Source organism: Bufo bufo, chromosome 7, assembly GCF_905171765.1.
Source record: "Bufo bufo chromosome 7, aBufBuf1.1, whole genome shotgun sequence".
In the NCBI taxonomy this organism is placed as follows: domain Eukaryota; kingdom Metazoa; phylum Chordata; class Amphibia; order Anura; family Bufonidae; genus Bufo; species Bufo bufo.
This window is the reverse complement of record NC_053395.1, coordinates 110,287,925-110,313,119: the sequence shown is the minus strand read 5'-3', so window position 1 is coordinate 110,313,119 and position 25,195 is coordinate 110,287,925. Positions and strand designations below refer to the sequence as shown.

Genomic DNA, 25,195 nt, shown 5'->3' with positions numbered 1-25,195 from the left:
CACCCTTGTCAGCTGATTCCACATAGATGTCTACAGAACCTGTTCTATTACACGCTTATACAAGTAGAGCCCCCCTGACACAGTGGAGAGGATGTCAGCAGTAAGTTTGTGTTGACGTCACTGATTAATTTGCCCTTCTTCTGATCTGTCAGAACAATAACCCACAAAAAACGGATCCTGTCTTTGGAGCATATGCCTTCACCTGGTCAGCATTTGTTCAGTATTGCTAATGCCAATAAAAACAGGAGTGGATCTAAAACTGAGACGACACTTGAATGGAATATTTGTATGTCTTCTGTGTTTTGTACCCACTCCTTCTTTTGTCTACCAAATCATAAGCGAATTCTGATGGGACCATACAGGCCTTACAGCTGCTACACAGACAGCCAGGATCTGTTGTGCGTCTCATTTTTCCTTTCTTCTGACAGATTAGAAGAAACGTCAAATAAATCATGTCAGCCAGGCCAAAAGCCAAAAAGTGGCCCAGTCATGAAGTGGGGAGGGTGTGAACAGCATGAGAAGTCCACAGAGTGTCCCTATGACAGAGTGGTGAGGTGGAAGCAGCATGAGGAGACCACACAGTGGCCCAATGACAAAGTCTGGAGGTAGCGGTTGCATCAGGAGGCCACAGAGTGGCACAATGACAATGTGGAGGTGGCAGCAGTATGAGGAGCCACCGAGTGGCACAATCACAGAGTATGTAGTTGGCAGCAGTATGTGGAGGCCAGCGAGTGGCCAGGTTACATAGTGTGGAGAGGGCAGCATTAGGAGGCCAGAGTGGCAAGGTGACATAGTGTGGACATGGCAGCATCAGTAGGCCACAGACTGGCAAGGTGACATAGTGTGGAGGTGGCTGGCAATACTAGTACTTGCTGAAGATGGTGGGTGAAAGAAGGAGCACTTGGCATCAGGCAGATAACTGCATCAGAATAGTAGCTGAGGCAGTTAGCCAGAAGAAAACTGTTTCTTTTGTTAAAATGTTGGTGTGGCACCATGGATGATCTAGTTTGATGCATCAGGCATTGGTGTGTTGAAATCATGGCTGATCCATGCCTGATTCATCTTGATGCAGTGTCCCACTATGTGCTATATGAGGGCACTTTAAACTCTTGCTAATAATGCGATTCGTTACCACGAAGCGTGAGGAAATTCGCATACGTTCATAATCAAATTTTTCCTGAAATTCGGAACAAATTCAACTTCGTCAGCTTCGATTCACTCATCTCTAATCACAACAGTTGCAATTAGTTGTTTCAATAGTGTTTGTCCCTCTGTATAGCTGCGGTATGTCTGCAGAACCGCACACAAATGCTGCACAATACAAATGCACTATATATAAATTATATTATAGGTATATCACACCCCTGCCTCAATCTGTTTTTTTGGGGGGGCAACTGGTATATCACAACAGTATAAATTATTGGTTCCAATAGTGTTTGTCACTCTGTGTAGATGCGGTAATGCAGCAAAACCGCAAACAAATGCTGAAATACCTAAATGCACTTTATAGAAAGTATATTATTGGTATGTAACACCCCCTGCTTCAATCAGTTTTTTGGGGGGGCAACTGGTTAATCACACCAATAGAAATTATTTGTTCCAATAGTGTTTCTCACTCTGTGTAGATGCGGTAACGCAGCAAAACCGCAAACAAATGCTGCACTACCTAAATGCACTATATAGAAAGTATATTATTGGTATATAACACCCCCTGCTTCAATCAGTTTTTTGGGGGGGCAACTGGTTAATCACACCAATAGAAATTATTTGTTCCAATAGTGTTTGGCACTCTGTGTAGCTGCAGTATCGCAGCAGAACCGCACACAACTGCTGCACAATACAAATACACTATAATATACTTTCTATATTAGAAAATATATTCTAAGTATATTACACCCCCTCAGTATGTCACATCTATCAATAGCACACCTATACGAGTCCTTAAAAGGACTTTTGTGGCCCTAATAGCTAGCGATTTGTGTCCCTAACAGTCTGTCCCTGCTCCACACAGCAACCTCTCGCTACACTGGCAAAAGACTGAATGTAAAATGGCGGCCAGATCAGGTTTATTTATAAGATATGGGGTATGTCCATGTGCTGAAACATCTCAATTGGCTGTCCTGTACCACCTGATGGATGTGTCATGGGTCAAAGTTCTTCACAATGTAAAAGAATATGGCCCGTTCGGCGAATAGCGAACAAGCAAAGTTCACCGCAAAACAACCGCCGGGCGAACCACAAGGCCATCTCTATTTTGTACTCTAGCGCCACCTCAGCAGCCAGGAGAAATCGGATACTACCAGTGCAAGTGCACATTTTCTGACTCTCCTCTCACCCCTCCAAGAGTCAGATGGGAATTAAATGTCCCTCTTTTTTCTTTTTGCCGTTGAATGCATTGACATGCGCTGATAAAATGTCCCTTTTGTCCACAGAAAAAGCACACTCCCCTCCTATTACCAGTATGCTTAAAAGCGGATCCAGGAGTAGCTCCCCCTAATTGCATGGGTTTGTCCCCAGATATAAACCCAGGAGTAGCTTCACCCAAAGTATCAGACGGTGATGATACATCATGTCATAGTACGTCCTGAGAGTGGAAGCCCCTAGATCTCTCTCTCTCAGGCGTCTATCCATGCGTATAGCCAGAGACATAGCAGCCTTCAGAGACACTGGGTTTCATGAAAAGCCAAGGCGTCCTTCAGCCGCTCCGATAACCCCTGACAAAACTAGCTACAGATGGCAGGATCGTTCCACTCCGTATCTGTAGCCCACCTCCTAAACAGAGCAATAAATCTCAGCGGAACGATCACCCTCACAAAGGCCACACAGCTTGGTTTCGACTAGAAAGGTCCGATCTGGATCATTATAGATAAGACCCAAAGCTTCGAAAAATTAATCTACCAACCGGAGAGACTGTGATCCGGTCGGCAGAGAAAAAGCCCATGACTGCGCATCCTCTTTAAGCATAGAAATAACCACACTGACTCACTGTTTCTCATCCCCAGATGAGTGTGGACGTAGCGTAAAATACAGTTTGTACGCCTCCCTAAACAAAATTAAATTATCACGTCGCCCAATGAATCTGTCAGGGAGGGCAACTTTAGGTTCAAGACAGGCCTGGTAACTACCACAACTAGGACCAGCAGCCTGTGGTCTCTGCATCTGCGAGATGGCCGTGCGGAGGTCAGCTGCCTACAAAGACAGGCCTTGCAGCTGACCTGCCAGTGCAGCATGGCTGCACACAAACATAAAATGACAGTTTTGGTGGTTTATAATGTCACACTTCGGTGTGTGAGGGAAACACCACACCGAGCAAGAGGGAAGGGGGGAACATCATTCAAGCCTGCGAACTAAGGAAGGAAGATGTACACCTCCTAGTAAAACCCTAACCATAATCCTGACTGACTATCAGTATGAACAGACCCCAGAGATAGGTGTGTTCATACACAGGAATACCTAGAGTCCTATCTAGCCCTATAAGACCCTGGTACTAATGGCAGGGACGAGACTACCTGTTCCTTCAAAATGAAGGACGAATAGGAGTCTCCCTGAGGGCTAATACAAACAATAGGGAAATGCAACACACCGAACCCAAACAAAATACAAAAGGGAAAGAGAAGACTTAACTTCAAAGGAGCAATGGAAGCACCAGGAACTCCGCCGAGATCCACACACCAGCAATCTACAACTGAAACTGAAGCTATAAACCGCACAGCAATGTGGGAAAATCAACTATAAATAAGGAAGGTTAAATGATCACATAAGCAACACCTGAGACAAGCGGTGTGGCCATACCAGAAACAACACAGATGCCTATTGATCCACAGGAAAACCTGTCAGATCAAACCACGTGTTGCCATGCTGCACTATATTATAGTTATTATAGTTAATGGGGCCGGAGCAGACTTCCGGCTGCATGCGTGCACTAGCAGCAGCATGGATCTGGCAGGGTGTTCACCTGCCAGAACAGCCTGCCGGAGAAGGCCGCTGCTAATGTGAAATTAGCCTAAGCCAGTTCTACTTTACAGCAGTTTGTTAAATCTCCCTCAGAGAGTCTACACTTGAAGACTAGGAAATTGACTCTGGCAACTGCCCTTTCCTTCATGATTTTTGCCTCCTGGTGTTTACGTTACACTAGGAGCCTACTGTAGCTTCTTTGGGGAGGGGGCTAAACTCTGATAAATAGTGTAGGGGGTGAGTGCTTTGGTCACTTCGTTTTGATGATCTCCTAGGTCCTGAGGAAAAGCCTGTTATGTAATTTAGTCAAAATAACTATTAAAGACTTGAGAAAAGGAAAATGTAATAAAACACTTTTTTTTTTCTAGGACTAAAAATGAAGGCAGTAATCTTGGCAGCTGGCTATGGAACCCGACTTCTGAAAGATCTGGAGAATGTAAATGAAGAGCGATTAAAAGATCTCATTGGAACGCCCAAACCATTACTTCCAGTTGGAGGTTTCCCTTTAATTTCTTATTGGATGGAAGCTTTAAAGGCAGATCATGATATTCACATCATTGTAAGTGTTCCTTTTATAAAATGATAAATTATTATATACTATGTATATGTGTTTGTATGTAGATACTGTAGATGGAGAAATTTACACCGATCAGCCATAACATTAAAACACGGCTCTCACCAGTTGAGGCTTGGACTCTACAAGTCTTCTAAAGGTGTTCTGTGGTATCTAGCTGTAAATTGCGAGCTGGAGCCTTCATGAATAGGACTTGTTTTGCCAGCACAATTGATTGAGATCTATGGAAGAAAACACCATGAACTCTGTCATAATCCTTAACCACTTCAGGACATCTGCCAAACATATACAGTGAATGTCTGCATGTTAAAGATGGTGACTGCTCCGAAGTACAGCGAGGGCCATAGCCGCCAGGATTCAGTTGTTTTACATACCGGCAGTACCACCATCAATTTTGACCACAGCATCTAAGATGGCTTTCCCCAGGAAAGCTGCTCTCCCAGGGCCTGAACATCTTCCCTGTGTGTCGATCTTGGGAACCATTTGTTATATTTAATACCCTCTATATCTGAAGGAACCAAGGCTACAGCCGTAGTTCTATTGAAGGCCTGCAGGTGGTAGGGCTCAATAGGAACATAGCTCAACTCCCATAGACTGCAATGTTAATTCATTGCAGTCTATGGGGCAAGAGATATAAAAATAGCTTGTTAAAGTCCCCTAAGTGGACAAAGTATGTATAAAAAAACAAAAAAGCAAGAATATAAAAACAAAAATTCACCCCCCTTTCCTTATGTAAAAAATAAATAAAAAGTAAAGATCATTCACACCACCGTGTCTAAAAATTTTTGGTACTATTAAAATTTTAACTTATTTACAATGAATGACGTAATGGAAAAAAATAAAAATGGCCAGTTTTTCTTTTTTCATTGCTTTACTTTGCCAAAAAAATTATCAAACGTGATCAAAAAGTCATACACACCCCAATTGACAGCTATCTCTGTATGAAGGCTGTCAGTTATATATATATATATATATATATATATATATATATCCACCTGTCACAGGTAATGGGGAAGGGGAAAACACCAGATACACACAAAAGGAAATAGACAACAGTCTAGGCCTCAAAAGCTAAGGAAGAGGGATGGTGACTTCCTAATTATCCCTAGGCCTTTCCCTAACTCCTGCCAGTATGAGAAGATCCTGATGTTGGAAAGGCTCATACGCGGATACCTATGCCCTGCTAAAACTGACGAGCCCTAGGATAGGTAGCAGGAGTTGAGACAGTTGGTTCCTTCCCAGATGAAGAAACTGTTGTCTCCTTTAGGGCTAGAACCAAAACACACCAGAGAACAACAAACCGAAAAGGCAACTAGTACTTAGCTTTAAGATGTATGGAGAAGCAGGAGATCCAAGACAAACAAGCTCTAGCAACTCCAAGAGGAAATATCAACCGCCTGGTCAGCAGTGTGAGGCGAACCTAAATAGAGCCTCATCACCTATAACAAGCAGAACCTGAGGAGAGGTGAGATCCTGCCAAACAGCATACAAAGAGGAAAACGGAGAGACCTGTCAGATAGCCTCACGTGTAGCCACTGGCGGATCCAGGGGGGAACAACGGGGCAATTGCCCCCCCCCCCCCGAGCTGCTCAGAAGTGGGGGGGGCGGCGGGGAACAGGGAGATGAGCGCTTCTCAGGACAGAGATACAGATGCCTGTGCTGAGGCAGGGGAGGGAGAGGCGTGTCCCTTTCCCTTCCTCTGATAGGCTGCTGGCACTAGGCCGGCAGCCTATCAGAGGCCGGCGCAGGCGGTGCGATGACGTCACCGCGCCGCCTGAGCCGTACAGCGCGGGACACAGGCCGGAAGAGGCCTGCATCGCATAGCTGCCAAGGAGGTAAGTATAAGTGTTTATTTTATATTTTTATATATATACACAATACTTTTACTAGCTCATAATGGGGGGCTGTCATAACTGGCACATAATGGGGGGCTGTCATTACTGGCACATAATGGGGGACTGTCATTACTGGCACATAAGGGGGGGCTGTCATTACTGGCACATAATGGGGGGCTGTCATTACTGGCACATAATGGGGGGCTGTTATTACTGGCACATTATTGGGGGGGCTGTTATTACTGGCACATTATTGGGGGGGCTGTTATTACTGGCACATTATTGGGGGGGCTGTTATTACTGGCACATTATTGGGGGGGCTGTTATTACTGGCACATTATTGGGGGCTGTTATTACTGCCACATTATTGGGGGCACTATAGGGGCATCTACTGAGGCCACAAAGAAGGGGTATTTTATATAGGGGGCTCTGCACAGTCGAATTTTATACTGGGACACATTATAGTTGGTACTATGGGGAAGGGGGACAGGAGTACTATGGGGTCATCTACGGGGGGCACTAAGAAGGGGTATTTTATAATTGCAAATTATGGGGGACACTGAGGGCTTGTACTGGGGCATTTTATACTGGTACATTATGAGGGGCACTAGAAGGAAGGGGGGAGAGGAGCACTATGGAGGCATTTACTGGGGGCACTATATAGGGGTATTTTATACTGGCACATTATGGGGGCACTATGGGGACATTAGCTCAACTGGGGGCATTACAAGGGGGTATTCTTTGTCACATTATAAGGAGAATTATTTCTACTGGGGAGGGCTTTATTACTCCCCCATGGTATGAGCCCCCTAGTAGCACCACCAGCCTCTCCCTGCTCTGCTATCCCTCTGCCCCTTCTCCAAATCCTTATTATTAAATCTTTCTCATTAGGATAAAACACAACATCAGCTCCACCGAGCCCCCCAGCCAAGTGTTGAAGTGGCGTCCGAGATCCCCAAGGCCCAAGCCAAGTAACTGTAAGTTTTCATGTGAAATATGTTTGTTATACACATATAGCATACACTGTAACACAATATACAGTATACCTCTACACTGTATATATATATATATATATATATGAATCTGCTCAGCTCCTCCTGCTCAATAACATGCTGCCGTCAGCTCAGACACCATGTTCAAAGTGACAGGTCCCCTTTCATCAATACAAGCCATCGTCTCTTTTTGATTTTGGACAAGTCTTTGTTTATAAGGCTAACTTCCAACTTTATCTGAGTAGTATGACCCCATGTTACTTTGTCAATTTACTTTAAAGTCTTTAGCATTGGTCAACATTACTGTGTGGCAATGTGAACATTAAGGTGTTGTTTCCCCAGGTTCCAGTCCAGGACTTAGGGCATGCTCATGTCCGGGGATCCTATTTAATCCTGCTACTGGATCCTGGGTGTGTCTCACTCTGGAGAGTGTGCAGACAGAGGCCTGGTGGGGCTCTGTCAGTGTGGTCTCAGCTAGGCAAGGCTGAGGGGCCACGAGGCTATGCAATAGCCTGGACTTTGGGGGACTCAGCGACACCCGTGAACAAGCATTGAAAGGTCAGAGTCAGGAGGACTGCTAGACATCAACCCCCTCCAAAGGTACTGCATTTGTTACAGCCTGAGGGCTGGTGGACTGTATGTCTGGGGTAAGCCGCACCTGGTTCCATGTGGGAACGCTATCGTATAGCCGAGTTAGGGATACAATGTTTATTATGTTTAGGTAGAGCCCAGACGGGCAGGCTTTTGTTTTATGCCATGTTGTGTATGAAGAGTGTAAAATAAATTGCACTGTTTGGACCTGAAACCCAGTGGTTATGAAGATCATTGTGAGAATGACCCCCGAATAAGAGGCGATCCCTTACAACTGTTACTGTGAACAGTTAAGCAAGTTGAAGATGAAATGTCCAAAAGGCATAAGATGAAACAAACCTTTCAACATTTTAACTAATATCAGTGTATTTTTTGGGTTTAGTACAATTTTAGAGAGAAAAAAGGAAAGAAGTACCTTGCAGAAGTATGGGATCCCAGGGAAATTTGAGCACTCAAATAACTTTTACCTAGGTCTCAGACCTTAAATAGCCTGTTAAGGTTAAAGCTTGTTCAAAAACATTGTTATGTTTGATGATGACTCTAATTTCAAAGCTTTATAAATACCCAGACTCCTCTGATCTTGTCCCAAAAAACAGCAGCAATGAGTTCTTCTAAGCAGCTGCCTAAGACTCTGAAAATGAATATGGTTGAGGCCCAAAAGCAGGTGAAGGCTATAAGAAGATAGCAAAATTCAAAATGGCAGTTCACTGGAACAGTGGAGGTCGAGATAAGATCTGGAATACCAAGAGACAGCTACTCGTAGGATTGCTAGAAAGGCAAATCAGAACCCCCGCTTGACTGCAAAAGACCTTCAGGAAGATTTAGCAGACTCTGGAGTGGTACATTGTTCTACTGTTCACCAAAACCTGCACAAATATGGCCTTCATAGAAGAGTCATCAGAAGGAAACATCTCCTGCATCCTTACCACAAAATCCAGCGTCAGAAGTTTGCAAAAGAACAACTAAACAAGTTTGATGTATTTTGGAAACAGGTTCTGTGGACCGAAGAGGTTAATATAGAACTTTTTGGTCACAATGAGTAAAGTTATGTTTGAAGAAAAAAAGAGTACATAATTTAATGAAAAGAACATCTACAACCTTTAACCATGGGGGTGGATCAATCATGCTTTGAGGTTGTGTTGCAGCCAATGGCACGGGAAGCATTTCACAAGTAGAGTGAAGAATTGCTTCAATGAAATTCCAGCAAATTCTTGAAGCAAACATAACACCAACTATAAAAAAGCTGAAGTTGAAAAGAGGATGACATCTACAAATGGATAATGATATTAAACACACCTCAAAATCCACAATAGACTACCTCAATAGGTGCATGCTGAAGGTTATACCATGGCCCTCACAGTCCCCTGATCTAAACATCATTGAAAATCTGTGTATACAGTCGTGGCCAAAAGTTTTGAGAATGACACAAATATTCGTTTTTACAAAGTTTGCTGCTAAACTGCTTTTAGATCTTTGTTTCAGTTGTTTCTGTGATGTAGTGAAATATAATTACAGGCACTTCATACGTTTCAAAGGCTTTTATCGACAATTACATGACATTTATGCAAAGAGTCAGTATTTGCAGTGTTGGCCCTTCTTTTTCAGGACCTCTGCAATTCGACTGGGCATGCTCTCAATCAACTTCTGGGCCAATTCCTGACTGATAGCAACCCATTCTTTCATAATCACTTCTTGGAGTTTGTCAGAATTAGTGGGTTTTTGTTTGTCCACCCGCCTCTTTAGGATTGACCAAGTTCTCAATGGAATTAAGATCTGGGGAGTTTCCAGGCCATGGACCCAAAATGTCAACGTTTTGGTCCCCGAGCCACTTAGTTATCACTTTTGCCTTATGGCACGGTGCTCCATCGTGCTGGAAAATGCATTGTTCTTCACCAAACTGTTGTTGAATTGTTGGAAGAAGTTGCTGTTGGAGGGTGTTTTGGTACCATTCTTTAGTCATGGCTGTGTTTTTGGGCAAAATTGTGAGTGAGCCCACTCCCTTGGATGAGAAGCAACCCCACACATGAATGGTCTCAGGATGCTTTACTGTTGGCATGACATAGGACTGATGGTAGCGCTCACCTTTTCTTCTCCGGACAAGCCTTTTTCCAGATGCCCCAAACAATCGGAAAGAGGCTTCATCGGAGAATATGACTTTGCCCCAGTCCTCAGCAGTCCATTCACCATACTTTCTGCAGAAGATCAATCTGTCCCTGATGGGTTTTTTTGGAGAGAAGTGGCTTCTTTGCTGTCCTTCTTAACACCAGGCCATCTTCCAAAAGTCTTCGCCTCACTGTGCGTGCAGATGCGCTCACACCTGCCTGCTGCCAGCAAGCTCTGCACTGGTGGCACTCCGATCCCGCAGCTGAATCCTCTTTAGGAGACGATCCTGGCGCTTGCTGGACTTTCTTGGACGCCCTGACGCCTTCTTAACAAGAATTGAACCTCTTTTCTTGAAGTTCTTGATGATCCTATAAATTGTTGATTGAGGTGCAATCTTAGTAGCCACAATATCCTTGCCTGTGAAGCCATTTTTATGCAACGCAATGATGGCTGCACGCGTTTCTTTGCAGGTCATCATGGTTAACAATGGAAGAACAATGATTTCAAGCATCACCCTCCTTTTAACATGTCAACTTTTTGGCCACGACTGTAGACAAAAGAGCAGTGTATGCTAGACGGCCCAGGAATCTCATAGAACTGAAAGACTTTTGCAAGGAACAAAGGATGACATTTCCAAACAAGAGTTGAAAGACTCTTGGCTGTTGTCGAAACTTTTACAATCTGTGATACCTGCCAAAAAGGATGCTACTAGGTACTAACCATGCAGGATTTCCAAAGTTTTGCTTCAGGCAATTTTCCTTTTTTTTGTTAATTTGAAAATGTAAAAGATGAAAATCAAATAACTTGTTTGCTTAAAATATAAAGGGAATGTGTCATCTTTAAATGTATTCTTTTTGGAGGTCATTTAATCTTCAATTTGCTTAACTGTTCACAGTAACAGTAATTTTGACCAGGGGTGCTCAAACATTTGCATGCCACTGTATACATTTTTGGTGAAAGTTAAAGGGTTTGTATCATCTCAGACAATGAGGGCATATTACTAGGACCCGCACCTATCTCTTAAATGGAACCTTGAAAGTCACGGAGGGTACACCAGGCATGCTTAGCTGCCCTCCATTAATTTCTGTGGGGCCGACGGAAATAGCCAAGCCAGCACTCGGCTATTTTCAGCATCCCCATAGAAATCAATCGAGGACGGCCGTCCATGCGCGGTGCGCCCTCTGTGACTTTCAAGGCTCAATTTAAGTGATAGGTGCGGGTCCCACCTCTGGGACCCGCACCTATCAGACAATAGGGGCATATCCTAGTAGTATGCCCCTATTGTCTGAGATAATACAACCCCATTAAGAAGTTGTGCTTCCACTGACTTTCAGTTGTGAGTGTGAGCTATGTGCATAATTGTGTCAGTTGGATTGTCCCATTAAATATAAGATAAAGTAAGCCAAATGATATGCAGTATCTCACAAAAGTGAGTACACCCCCCACATTTTTGTAAATATTTTATTATATCTTTTCATGGGACAACACTGAAGATGTGTCACTTTGATGCAATGTAAAGTGTACAGCTTGTAAAACAGTGTAAATTTCATGTGCCCTCAAAATAACGCAACACACAGCCATTAATGTCTAAGCTGCTCGCAACAAGTGAGTACACCCCTAAGTGAAAAAGGCCAAATTGTGCCCAAAGTGTCAATATTTTGTGTGGCCACCATTATTTTCCAGCACTGCCTTAACTCTCTTGAGCATGGAGTTCACTAGAGCTTCACAGGTGGCCACTGGAATCCTCTTCCACCCCTCCATGATGACATCACGGAGCTTGTGCATGTTAGAGACCTTGCGCTCCTTCACCTTCCATTTGAGGATGCCCTACAAATGCTCAATAGGGTTTAAGTTTAAAGACATGCTTGGCCTGTCCAGCACCTATACTCTCAGTTTCTTTAGCAAGGCAGTGGTCGTCTTGGAGGTGTGTTTGGGGTCGTTATCATGTTGTAATACTGCCCTGCAGCCCAGTTTCTGAAGGGAAGGGAATGCTCTACTTCTGTATGTCACAGTACATGTTGGCATTCATGGTACCCTCAATGAACTGTAGCTCCCCACAGCTGCAGCACTCATGCAGCCCCAAACCATAATACTCCCACCACCATGCTTGACTGTATGCAAGACACACTTGTCTTTGTACTCCTCACCTGGTTGCCACAACACACTCTTAACACCATCTGAACCAAATAAGTTTACCTTGGTCACATCAGACCACAGTACATGGTTCCAGTAATCTATGTCCTTAGTCTGCTTGTCTCTTTAGCAAACTGTTCGCAGGCTTTCTTGTACATCATATTTAGAAGAGGCTTACCTCTGGGATGACAGCATGCAGACCAATTTGATGCAGTGTGCAGCGTATGGTTTGAGCACTAACACCCCCACTCCTTTAACCTCTTCAGAAATGCTGGAAGCACTCACATGTCTATTTTAAAAAATAACCTCTGGGGGGCGGAGTATAACCGCTGAACAGGACGGGGGCTTGAGAAGGAGCTCTCTCCTCTGCAGCTCGTGTTTCTTTGCTTTTGCACACTTCTAAAAACGCCAAGATGGGTAAAGTTGGCAGAGATAGGTCTAGGGAGGCTCCAGACACTCCCAGATCGAATTAAAACCAGGGGGACATGGAGAAAATATTTACCAAGAGAGTGGCTGTGTCTCCTGTTCGTGCGTCCAAGATGGCGCCCCGACTCTCAGAGCGGGAAACTGAGGGAGAGGATGACGGCGAAGCCGAGTACACTGAGACTCCTGCTGCTACTGCACTACAGGGAGAAGCCGACACACTTACCAAAGCCTTCTTCAAGGAGACGCTAGCTCAAGCCCTGGCTCCCCTGATACAAGAGGTACGAGAACTCCGACATGATGTGCGCGCCCTGGGGTCCCGGGTTGAACACCTAGACTCCCTACAGGAACAAGTGGTGGTGCATAGTGCGGCCATGATGAATATCACAGACGTGCAGATAACCTCCTTAAAGTATAACTGTCGTATATATTTTTTTTGGAGTATTGGATTGTGGTGATTAATATCTCCTTGGTGGCCCTATTTAAACTTTTCACTGTGTATTCAATTACCCCTTAATTCCACATTTTTGTTCCCTGTACTGCCTACTTTTACCTGTGCTTAAAATAGGGTTGCTAGGCATGGTCTGTCTATCTGTTGAAGGACGGAGGACGCAGAAGCAGGCTGCGTGCAAGGTCAGATTACTGACAGCCAGGGACTGTAAGTAAATGATTAAAGCCAGGTCCTCCCCAGCTGCTGATAACAGTGCCTAGGCTGTGTGCACTTCTCCCTGTCCCTGCGCTTGGCAGACGCTCCCTCACTCAGCAGAGCTGGAGAAGCAGAGTTGAATCAGCGCAGACCAGGGAAGGGAGATCTGCCATCTGCTCAGTGTATAAATGAAAGCAACATGTGGTAAGAGGATCCCTTTGTGCTGCAGGAGATTAACCCTTTAGGGGGAGGGCTCTGGTTACTGACACTTTTGGGGGGCTATTGTTACTGGCTAGTGAGGGCAGGTGAGATTAGCCTCAGGGTGAGGGCAGTGGCGGCCATCTTACCTGAATAGTAAAATTGCAGTTTTATGCAGACTGGTTGCTAAGGGCTGAATCTTATTAAATATGGGGTAAGTCAGTCTAATAGTAACTGATTCTGGAATATCATGTTATTAGTAACTACATATATGAAAATTGAAATTAGGGTCTAAGTGTGACAGTTATCCTTTAAACTCTTAGGGACATAGGGCGTACAGGTACGCCCTGATGTCCCGGTACTTAAGGACACCGGGCGTACCTGTACGTGCTGTGTATTTCCGATCACTGAATTGACCTGCGATCGCAGCAAACCGCAGGTCAATTCAGACCTGAAGTTCGCTGCGTTTCCGGGTTATTCGGGTCTCTGGGGACCCGATAACCCGGAACAGGATGGTGATCGGTGGTGTGATAATACACCACCAATCACCATCCTGCGATCCTGAGAGGTGATGGAGACATCACCTCTCAGGATCGGCTCTAATTGGCTGCAGGGGCAGGCCATTCAAATTATTGCAGCGCTCCTCTCCTCCTCCTTTTGTGTCCGGGGCTGCATCGGATCTCCAGAGCCAGCACCCCAGCACCGCCATCTGTGGCCAGCACCTCCTTCACCTTCACCAAGGTATTTAGGGAAAGGTTAGGGACAAGTTAGGTTAGGCAAGGATATTCAGGGAAAGTTAGTGGGGAAAAAAAAAAGTTTTTGATAGCATCACCCTAAATCGGGTGTCTGGGGTCCAGAGCACAGCTGTGTGACCCTAGACCCCCCCAGGGGTGCTGCAGCTTTCCCCCCTGACCCCCCCCAGAACTTTTTTTTGTAGCGCAAGCAGTTTTTTTTGTGCGTACGCTGACTGTGGCCGGCACTCTTAGCACCGCACACCCCACCGCTGATCAACTTCGGACGGCTGATCAGCGAGTTTGAATTTTTTTTCAAATATTTGGGCCTTTTTTTTTTTGTCTGTTAGGTTTAGGGTAAGTACGTGAACACCCGTGCCCCCACACACACGCACACCAAATAAAGTTTAACACGCACGGACACACACTCCCCTATGGCCCGCCGGATGTTCTCGGCCGAGGAGGCATACGCCCAGCTTGCCTCCGAGTCTGAGAGCCCCAGTGCGGACGAGGATGACCCCACTTTCCTTTTGTTATCCGCATCCTCATCATCATCTAGCAATGATGATGAGCCCCCAAGGCGGCGAAGACGCCGCCAGGCGGAGCAAGGAGACCACCATGCTAGGGACCCTGTGGCCCACACTAGTACGAGCTCTGGGGCTCGTACTAGTTTTCCGGCCCACCAGTTAAGTCCACCGAAGCCCCCTACCGGTGAACTTGCATGGTGTACCCCAGAGCATTTTGAGCCCGCAATTCCAGATTTTGTAGGCCAACCAGGAATCCAGATTTCCACAGTGGGCTTTACTAAATACGACTACTTTAGTCTTTTTTTCAGTGACCACTTTGTAAATCTAATGGTAGAGCAGACGAACCTGTACGCCCAACAGTTCGTTGCTCAACACCCGGGCTCCTTTTTGGCTAGGGCCGGTGGTTGGACTCCGGTCAGTGCAGCCGAGATGAGGTCGTTTTGGGGCCTCGTGCTGCACATGGGCCTAGACAAAAAACCTAGTGTCAGGCTGTACTGGATTGGGGACGTCCTCTACCAGACCCCACTTTACAGTACGGCCATGACACGCTCGCGGTTTGAGACCATCCTCAAATGCCTGCATTATGCAAATAATGCGGCATGTCCCCCCCGTGTGTACAAAATCAGGCCGGTCATCGATCACTTTGGGGCCAAATTTGTGCAGACCTATGTACCTAGAAGGGAGGTCGCGGTTGATGAGTCTCTCATTGCTTTCAAGGGGAGACTCATTTTCCACCAGTATGTTCCCTCTAAGCGGGCGAGGTTTGGCGTGAAGCTTTACAAACTTTGTGAGAGTACCTCAGGGTACACTTACAAGTTTCGTGTGCACGAGGGGCGAGATTCCCTTATTGAACCCCCAGAATGTCCCCCCACTCTGGGTGTTAGCGGGAAACTTGTGTGGGACCTTATGCACCCACTGCTAGATAAAGGTTACCACCTGTACGTGGATAACATTTATACTAGTATCCCCTTGTTCCAGTCCCTCGCCGCCAGATCCACGTCCGCTTGTGGGACCGTGCGGAAAAATCAACGCGGCCTCCCTACCCACCCCCTCAGGTTACCTATCCCCAGGGGTGCGACCCGTGCCCTTACCAGTGGAAACCTGTTGCTGGTCAGATATAAGGACAAGAGGTATGTCCTTGTACTGTCCACAATTCACGATAACGGCATCACCCCTGTCCCTGTGCGAGGTACCGCGGCAGCAGTCCTCAAGCCCGATTGTATCGTCGACTACAATCGGTATATGGGAGGAGTTGATTTCTCTGATCAAGTCCTCAAGCCATATAATGCCATGTGCAAAACCCGGGCATGGTACAAAAAAGTTGCGGTCTACTTGGTACAGGTTGCCTTGTACAACTCTTTTGTGCTGTCCCAGAGCGCTGGCAACACAGGGAAATTCCTTCAGTTCTATGAGGCAGTCCTCAAGGCCCTGATCTTTTCTGACCGGGAAAGAGCAGGCCGGAGTACCTCGGGAACTGGAGGCGCCCGGATCGTCCCTGGCCAACACTTTCCAGGTGTGGTCCCCCATACTGGAAAGAAGGAACGGATCCCCAAAAAACCAATCATAAAATATAAATATTGGTGCTCATACACATACTACCGGAACATCCTTTTATGGGTATGCAATACGTCACATATAAGAATGTACGCAGTTGTGCCGAATGACCCTGAGTGAAACAGAACATTTGTTCTAGTTCTGGTAGATTCCCAGAATCTGTCCTGAGACAGATAAGTGAACCAAACTCACAGCGGGGGGGATGTGAAGTGCGTGGGTGAGATATTATAACAATTCTGTACATGTAAGAGAAGACAAGATGGAGTCTCTTCAGTTACCCTCCCAAGATTCGTGGGCAGTGGTATCCAGGCAAAAATCCTTCCCCAACAAGAACGCTCCTGGAGGAAGAGATTGCACCTGTGTAGGACGTAATTGTTGAATTGCCTTGCATCGTGTTTTCTCAGGGTATTTTCCCATATTGGTCAACTATGCAAAGTTGTCATACTAACTCTCATTAAAACTGCGGTGCCTGAGCTGCACCTCTCTCCACAGCAAAACATTTTTCATTATATCCCTTTGGACTCGGGTAAAGATATATCACCAGTGATCAGGGTTAAGGGGATATATTTGTTCCTGATGGCCGTCAAGAAATGTATATTGAGACACTGGCTTTGTCCCATTGTTCCCATGCTGGACGAAATTGTGGGAACTGTGAAACTGATTTTGCATATGGACAAACTTGACGTAGAGAAACATAAAGAAAAGGCGACTGTAGCTTTCTTTCATAAATGGAGAAGCTTTATAGTCCATTCTCTGACTGGGGGGGAAATACAGGAGTTAATGGTCCCCTTGGCGACACACAATGGTTCTTGAAATAACAAGTAAAAGGGTCTTTGGGGAAATTAGATGGCTATATCGATTTAAATTGAGAAGAAAAGTCAATAAAACTTAAAATTGAATTGATATAGAGCAATGCAAACTGTATACATGGAGAAAGAGTTTTGTTGTTCTTAGGTTGGGTTTTTGGGTACTTTGGCAGGGGAAGTTATTTGGGAACAAAAAACGGGAAAAAGCAGGGATTCTGTCTGTATAAGTCATTTATTTATCTGTACAATGCAAATGTAAGATCATTTAGGCCTCTTTCACACGGGCGTCATGTTTTTGGCCCGGATAAGATGCGGGTGCGTTGCGGGAAAATGTGTGATTTTTCCGCACGAGTGCAAAAGGGGCCTTATAGTTGTTCATATCTATGTCAAAGGAAATGCATGGATATTCTTGTAACCTTTGCAGACATTTTCCTTGAATAAAATTTTGTTAAAAAAAAATAATAATGCGGTGCCTTCTCAGCAGACCATTGACCTCTCATACGTGCCTGTATTAAGGGTCGTGATAAGCATGCAAGACAAAGCCTCGCTGTGGTCACAAGCCCGCAAGTTGATGTAGTGTGATACATACCGTTTTCCAATTGTTGTGCATTCTTAGTATTGTATTCAGTTCTGGCCTTTGGGCCATCTAGTTTTGCAATTAACAGAAGCATGGGCGAGGAGGTTTTCGGGTTAGGATGTTTATTCAGAACCACCTCCCCCCCCCCCCCCCCCCCCCATACTCCCTTGCAGGGGTTCTTTGCCACTGCAATTTTACTGTATTACTTATTCTCTGATGTTGCTATCTTTATACATATGCTCAGATCATAAGTTCATTGGGTGCTCAGCCCACTTGATTCGCATGTATTTAGCTTACCTGTCTTTCTTAATGTACTCAGTTTTTCTGTTCTTTGTGTACTCGGCTCACCTGAACCATATGTACCCAGCTTACCTGCTCATCCGTATGTACCTGGATGTCGTATATTCAGTTTTCTCGATTGGTATGTACTCAGCCTAGTGATCACTGCATCAGTTTTCTTACCTTGTATGGTATATCAGAGGTGCTTTCCGCCTCTTTTTTCCATGCACCCATGACAGAACTAAAAGTCACTACTTTCAATGTTAGAGGTTTCAAAAAGCCCCAGAAAAGGTCACAGATTTTTACACTCCTGAAAAAGATTGGAAGTGACATATGTTTTCTCCAAGAGACACACCTTAAAACTGGAAAGATCCCACTTATATCCAAATCACAGTATTCACAGTGGTAGCACAGCACATATGTATCTGCCTCTAGAGGCATGAGTATTGCGATTAGTAAAAAGGTACCGTTTGTACCAATAGTTGTACAGGAGGACCCAGAAGGCAGATTCTTGTTTGTGAAAGGTAAAATCGGCCATCTCTTAGTTTCGCTAGCGGGTCTATATGCCCCGAATACTAGACATCACCGCTGGCTTAGGACAACTCTTACACAATTCCATAATTTTTCTGAAGGGGTAAGGGTGGTAGGTGGTGACATTAATGTGTTGTTAAACTCATTTGGATATGTCACTGGGTAGCTCTACTAAATCCCCAAAAACGTTAGGTGGCATTCAAAAAGTATTAAAAGATTTGCAACTGACAGACACCTGGAGGTCTCTAAATGCCCTGGATAAGGATTTCACATTTTATTCGCAAGTACATAGGTCCTACCATAGGTTAGATTATATCTTTTTGTCCAACTCACACTTGGACATGCTGGTTTGGTCGACTATAGGCCCTATCACTGTGTCAGACCATGCCCCTGTAACGAGTTCGCTTACTTTGCAAACCTTCCTATAAGGGAATGGACGTGGCGCCTAAACGAGACTCTTTTAGATACAGATAAACATGTCTCAGATATTACCCTCAAATTAACCCACTATTTCTGAGATAATACTCAACAAGACACACCCCAGACTATTATTTGGGAGGCTCACAAGGCTTTCATACATGGTGAATTCATTGCCCTAGGCTCCAAGCTCAAAAAGGAAAGACAGAAGAGTCTTAACTCCTTACTAGGCCAAATTTCTGCAATTGAGTCCATACAGAAGAGATCTAAATTCTCCCTTGCTCAAGAGGAACTTAAATCCTTATAGAGACAACTAAAAGAACTTCTCAATGTTAAGTGTGCAAAGGCTTATCAATACGCAAAGTTTAGGCAATATATGCATGGTGATAAAGGGAACAAACTTATGTCTCATCAGATTAAACAGAGGAAAGATGCCCAATTTGTCTCCTCCATTAGGTCTCAAAGAGGACATTGTTTCCTCTACTTCTGACATAGCAGATGAGTTCTGCTCCTTCTACAAAACCTTGTATAATCTAGACGCCACCCCCAAATCGCCCTCGAGGATGCTCCCTGAGTCTGAGAGAGTTCAATGCATAGACAGATTTTTGGAGGCCATAAAGCTCCCCACAATCAGTCCTGTTAAAATCCTTTACTGAAGATGAAATACAAAAAGTTATTAGAGGCATGCCTTTAGGTAAGGCCCCAGGTCCGGATGGCTTGCCGATAGGGTATTTCAGGAAGTTTGTTCCCACTTTGACGCCTTATCTGACTAAGTGGTGTCAAGCTCTCGCTAGCGGCGAGCCCCTTTCCAAATCAAGCGCTGGAGGCCACAATCACCATCATTCCTAAGGAAGGTAAAGACACCCGAGATTATAGGCCTATTTCGCTGCTCAACTTAGATATTAAAATATGGGCCAAACTTTTAACGTTAAGGCTGAACACTCTGACCCCAAAGATTATTAATAGGGAACAGGCGGGGTTTGTGTTGAGCAGAGAGGGGAATTTCCAATCCTGTCGCCTTCTCAATGCTATTTCTTGGTCGAGGTTTAAATCCCAACCTCTGGTGCTATTAAGCACAGACGCGGAGAAGGCTTTCGACCAAGTAGATGTCACTACCAGAGCTTTGAGACGTTCTCACAGCTCTGTTTCTCCACCCCTGTGATGATGTCACTACCAGAGCTTGGAGGAGTTCTCACTGCTCTGTTTCTCCGCCCCTGGGATGAGGTCATTACTTTCTGTTTCCTTCCTTCCAGCTGTTCCTCCTATGTTTGATTTCTCTGCCTTTAAATCACCCCTTCTCCTTTTGTAGAGTGTGGATTATATTTCTCATTTGAGTTGTAGCTCTTGCTTGAGTATCTTCACTTGTATGCTATCTTTTCACTGGACCTTTGTTCTGCTGCAGCAAGTACTCCGGATATTGCCACCTGTCTTTGGATCCGTCTTCTCTGCTGCCGCAGCACCTTCAGCTAAGTGTGCAGACATTGTAGTGTATCTGTTTGTTTTCTGACCGGATCCGAGGCGACCACGGTTCCCTCCATATACTGAGCAGGGCACCGGTGGCCGTGCCCCTTCCACTATTGTAGGGGTTACAGTGGTCATCAGTCTTAGGTACGCGGGCATGCCTCGTTCCACCATTAGGATCCGGGTATGTGCTTAGCAGCATAGGGAAAGCTTTGAGGGTCTGACAGGGGTCACCCTTTATCCTCCCTAGTTTGGGTCCGGTCAGTGGCTCTATTTTCTGTGTATGCTCTAGTTGCTCACTTACAGCCGTGACATTATAATCCACCAAAACCGTCTCTTTTGACATGGATCCGCTTTCTGGCCTGGTTGACCGCATGCAGGGTCTTTCTTTGGAGGTAGCGGATCTCCGTCAATCTATGACTCAGCTTCAAGCATTGGACTCTGCTCCGGCCCATGGAGTCTGTTGCGAGCCAAACGTCTCACTTCCGGAAACGTTCTCCGGGGGCAGTGAGAATTTTGTTCGCTTCAGAGAGGCATGCAAACTCCATTTTTGCTTGTGTCCCCATTCCTCTGGTAATGAAGAGCAGAGGGTGAGGATTGCTATCTCCCTGCTCAGGTGTAATGCTCAGACTTGGGCATTTTCGCTGCCATCAGGGGATCCCTCCCTTCGATCCGTGGAAAGATTTTATGTGGCCCTGGGGCAGATATATGATGACCCGGATCGTGTTGCGCTGGCCGAATCTAACTTACGTTTTTTATGCCAGAACAAACTGTCTGCAGAGTTTTATTGTTCTGAATTTCGGAGATGGGCAGCTGATTCAGGTTGGAATGATGCTGCACTCCGGAGTCAGTTCTGTCATGGTCTCTCAGAGAGATTGAAAGATGCGTTTGCTTTCCATGAGAGACCAACGTCCTTAGAGTCTGCCATGTCATTGGCGGTACGCCTTGACAGGCGTCTAAGAGAAAGAAACGAGACCTCTCTGTCCAGCCATTGTCAGTCTAGGGGCAGTGGTGCGGACTCATTCAGTGTGCAAGGGCCTCATCCTGTCTCGGTCCCCTCTGAGGAGGAGCCCATGCAGCTAGGTCGACTTGCCCCTGATAAGAGGATTTAGTCCTCAGAGTATGGTGTGTTTTTGTTGTGGGGGCATAGGTCATTTGGCAAATGTTTGTCCGTCTAGGAGATTCTTGAACTGTACTAAGAGCGATAATAAGAGAAAAACCCCAATAGGTAAATCACCAAACTCTGCTTCATCCTCTACTTTGGGCAAAGTTGATGTAGGAATTGATGCTTTTCCTCTGACCTGCAGTTCCCGTTTTCTCCCGTCTGCCAGGGTGGCGCTAGAGAGCAAAGTCATTTCTTGTGAGATTTTTGTCGATAGTGGAGCAGCCGTCAATCTTATTGACACTCAATTTGTAGCCATGCATGGTTTTCAGGTTTGTACATTAGAAAAGGATATACCTGTTTTTGCTATTGACTCTGCTCCACTCTCACAGAGATCTCTGAAGGGCATTGTTCACAATATCCGGTTGGCTGTGGGTGACACTCATGTGGAGGATATATCTTGTTTTGTCCTTAACGGATTGCCTTCTCCTCTAGTTTTGGGGTTACCCTGGCTCACTAGACATAACCCCACTATTGATTGGCAAGGAAGGCAAATAAATGAGTGGAGTGACTTTTGTAGAGAGAATTGTCTCACAGCGACTTTTGCAGAGGTGTCTACTAAAACTGTGCCATCATTTCTCTCTGATTTCTCGGACGTGTTTTCCGAGAGCGGTGTTCAGGAGCTACCTCCTCACCGGGAGTTTGACTGTCCCATTAACCTCATTCCCGGCGCCAAGCTGCCAAAAGCACGCCTCTACAATCTCTCACAACCGGAAAGAATCGCAATGCGAACCTATATCTCCGAGAGTCTCGATAAGGGGCATATTCGTCCCTCAAAATCACCTGTTGCCGCTGGGTTTTTTTTTGTTAAAAAAAAAGATGGCTCTCTGAGACCTTGCCTAGATTTTAGGGAGCTGAACCGTATCACGATTCGCGATCCCTATCCCCTTCCTCTGATCCCGGACCTCTTCAACCAAATTGTTGAGGCCAAGGTTTTTTCCAAATTGGATTTGAGAGGCGCGTACAACCTGGTCAGGGTCAGAGAGGGGGATGAATGGAAAACGGCCTTTAATACCCCTAACGGGCATTTTTAGAGAATCTCGTTATGCCTTTCGGCCTGATGAATGCTCCGGCCGTCTTTCAGCATTTTGTTAACAGTATTTTCTACCATTTAATGGGGAAATTTGTATTGGTGTATCTTGATGATATTTTGATTTTTTCCCCTGATGTTCAGACCCATCAGGATCATCTTTTTCAGGTTCTGCAGATTCTGCGGGAAAATAAATTGTACGCCAAGCTGGAGAAATGTGTTTTTATGGTATCAGAGATTCAATTTCTGGGTTTTCTCCTCTCTGCTTCTGGTTTTCGCATGGATCCGGAGAAGGTCCGTGCTGTACTTGAGTGGGAGCTTCCCGAGAATCAGAAGGCATTGATGCGCTTTCTGGGTTTTGCGAACTATTACATAAAGTTAATTCTGAATTATTCCTCTGTTGTCAAACCCCTCACTGACATGACAAAAAAGGGGGCGGATTTTTCCTCTTGGTCGGAGGAGGCGCTTGCAGCTTTTTCTAAGATTAAAGAGAGTTTTGCGTCTGCTCCCGTCTTGGTGCATCCCGATGTTTCCTTACCTTTTATTGTTGAGGTGGATGCTTCCGAGGTGGGTGTGGGTGCGGTTTTGTCCCAGGGCCCTTCTCCTGCCAAATGGCGACCCTGTGCCTTTTTCTCTAAAAAACTCTCCCCGGCAGAGAAAAACTATGATGTGGGAGATAGGGAGTTGTTGGCCATCAAGTTGGCTTTCGAGGAATGGCGCCATTGGTTGGAGGGGGCCAGGCACCCTATCACCGTTTTTACCGACCATAAGAATCTGGCATACTTTGTCAATTGTCTTTTTATTGAAAAGCATATCAAAATAGATGTTTACATACATTGATGCACAAATCAGAGTTATTACAGACAAGTCTAAAGCGTACTTTGACAGTATAGTGCATAGTATACATATGACATATATAAAGTGCATGTCTTCAGAGCAAGGTCATCTAGAACCAACTAATTGACATTTGGTGTGTGACCTGATGTAGGTAGGTCAAACAAACATATAAAAAGGGGGGGGGGAGGATGGGGGATGGGGGGGGTGTCCTTAGAACTGGACAGATACGGTCTGAGGCTGTTAAGATAACCTTTGATGATTCCAAAGGGAGGAAGAAGGTTTAGCACCCTCCATTCTCACTAATGTGTCGTTCCTGTCTGGGGGGACATTTTCAAAGTTGTTTGTCTGTTGAAAATTGTTTAAGATGTTGGTGTACCATTCGCATATCTATATGTAATCCATGGGGCCCATAGCTTTTTGTGCTTCTCATGTGCCCTAAGTTCCCAGCCCGCTAGCTCTTCCATACGATGAACGTGATCTAGTTTGCTTAACCACTGAGAGGTGGTGGGGGGTTCTTTACTCAGCCACTTTTGGGGGATAAGTAGACGGGCAGCTTGAATCAAGTGTATAACTAGTTTGTTCCTTGATGGCGATAGTTCTTTTGTTGGAAGCCATAAAAGAACCAACTCTGGGGTTAATGTCAGGTTAGTGTTTAGAATTTCATTAATGGTCCGAGAGACGTCATCCCAGTATCCTCTTATTTTAGAACAGGACCAAAAAATGTGTAGAAGAGTGCCACTCTCTTCCCCACACCTCCAACACCTGTCATGATCACTCAGACCACTAAGAAATAGTTGTTTAGGGGTGAGGTACCACTGTGTGAGGACCTTATATGAGTGCTCTTGGATCTTCACGCAGCGGGAGAAGCCATGCGAGTGTGCGTGCATACGGAGAATATCTGTCTCCGAAAAGGTAACCTTAAGGTCATTAGCCCAGGTGTGGACATATTGTGGAGTAATGCGACGTTGTGGTGAGATCAAGGCCAAATATATAGTGGATATCAATTTGCGTTGAGGGGAAGGGGGGGTTGCTAATTTTTCAAACCATGTCGGGGTCATTACACATGACTTCTGAGTAGTTAGTTGTTTCCCAGCAGATTTTATAGTTATTAGGTCTAGAAAGTTAAATGTACTCCAGGCTAAGCTAAGGGGATGTTGATCCGGTAAAGTGCCGTTTACCTTTCCTATAAAGTCAGCTGTGGAGAAATCTCTTAATCTGTGCCAAATCTGCGAGATCTGAGATCCTGGAGGCTGAATCGAGTGTGGTATGAGATCTGCTGGCATTATACTAGGTGGGTTCTGTAGGAGCCCATGTGTCTTGTTGAGCTGTTTAATGACCAGGCTAGTGCCCTTTAAGAGGACATGTGAATGGAGTGATGCATTTGCCTGACCCCATAGTGCTGCTTTCTGTGGTTGGGTGAGCTGCATTAGTTCCAGTTCCGTGCCCAATGTGCGGTAGACAGGGGAATAAAGCTGCAACCACCTCCTCAGGTGAATAGCCCTGTAATATGTTTGGACATCCGGCAGTGCTATACCTCCATGACCACGCCCCAGTATCAGCCTCTGGTAAGGAGCCCTAGCCTTCTTGCCGCCCCATAGGTAAGTCATAAAAAGCCTGCGAATCCTTGTAAAATATGAGTTAGGTAAAAATATTGGCAACATCTGTAGTACGTACATAATTTTTGGGAGGACAAACGCTTTTAGTATATTCTTTCTTCCCATCCAAGAGGAATAAGGGAGGTGTAGCGATTGGAGCAGGTTTTGGACCTCTGATATTAGGGGAGTATAATTAAGCCGGAATAAATCTTCCGTGCAGGCGGAAATCTTAACTCCTA

At 45.3% G+C, this 25,195-nt stretch overlaps 1 protein-coding gene across 4 annotated transcripts in view; it reads left to right on the top strand.

Moving 5' to 3' along the window:
* The window catches only part of LOC121009055 (glucose-1-phosphate thymidylyltransferase-like), a 631,424-nt gene that overhangs the window by 280,128 nt on the left and 326,101 nt on the right, over nt 1–25,195 (top strand). For all 4 annotated transcript variants that reach the window (XM_040441983.1, XM_040441982.1, XM_040441981.1 and 1 more), the window contains exon 2: nt 4,323–4,513. In XM_040441983.1, the coding sequence (XP_040297917.1) occupies nt 4,331–4,513 (183 nt within the window). In that variant the 5' untranslated portion in view covers nt 4,323–4,330. The remainder of the gene's footprint in view (nt 1–4,322; nt 4,514–25,195) is intronic.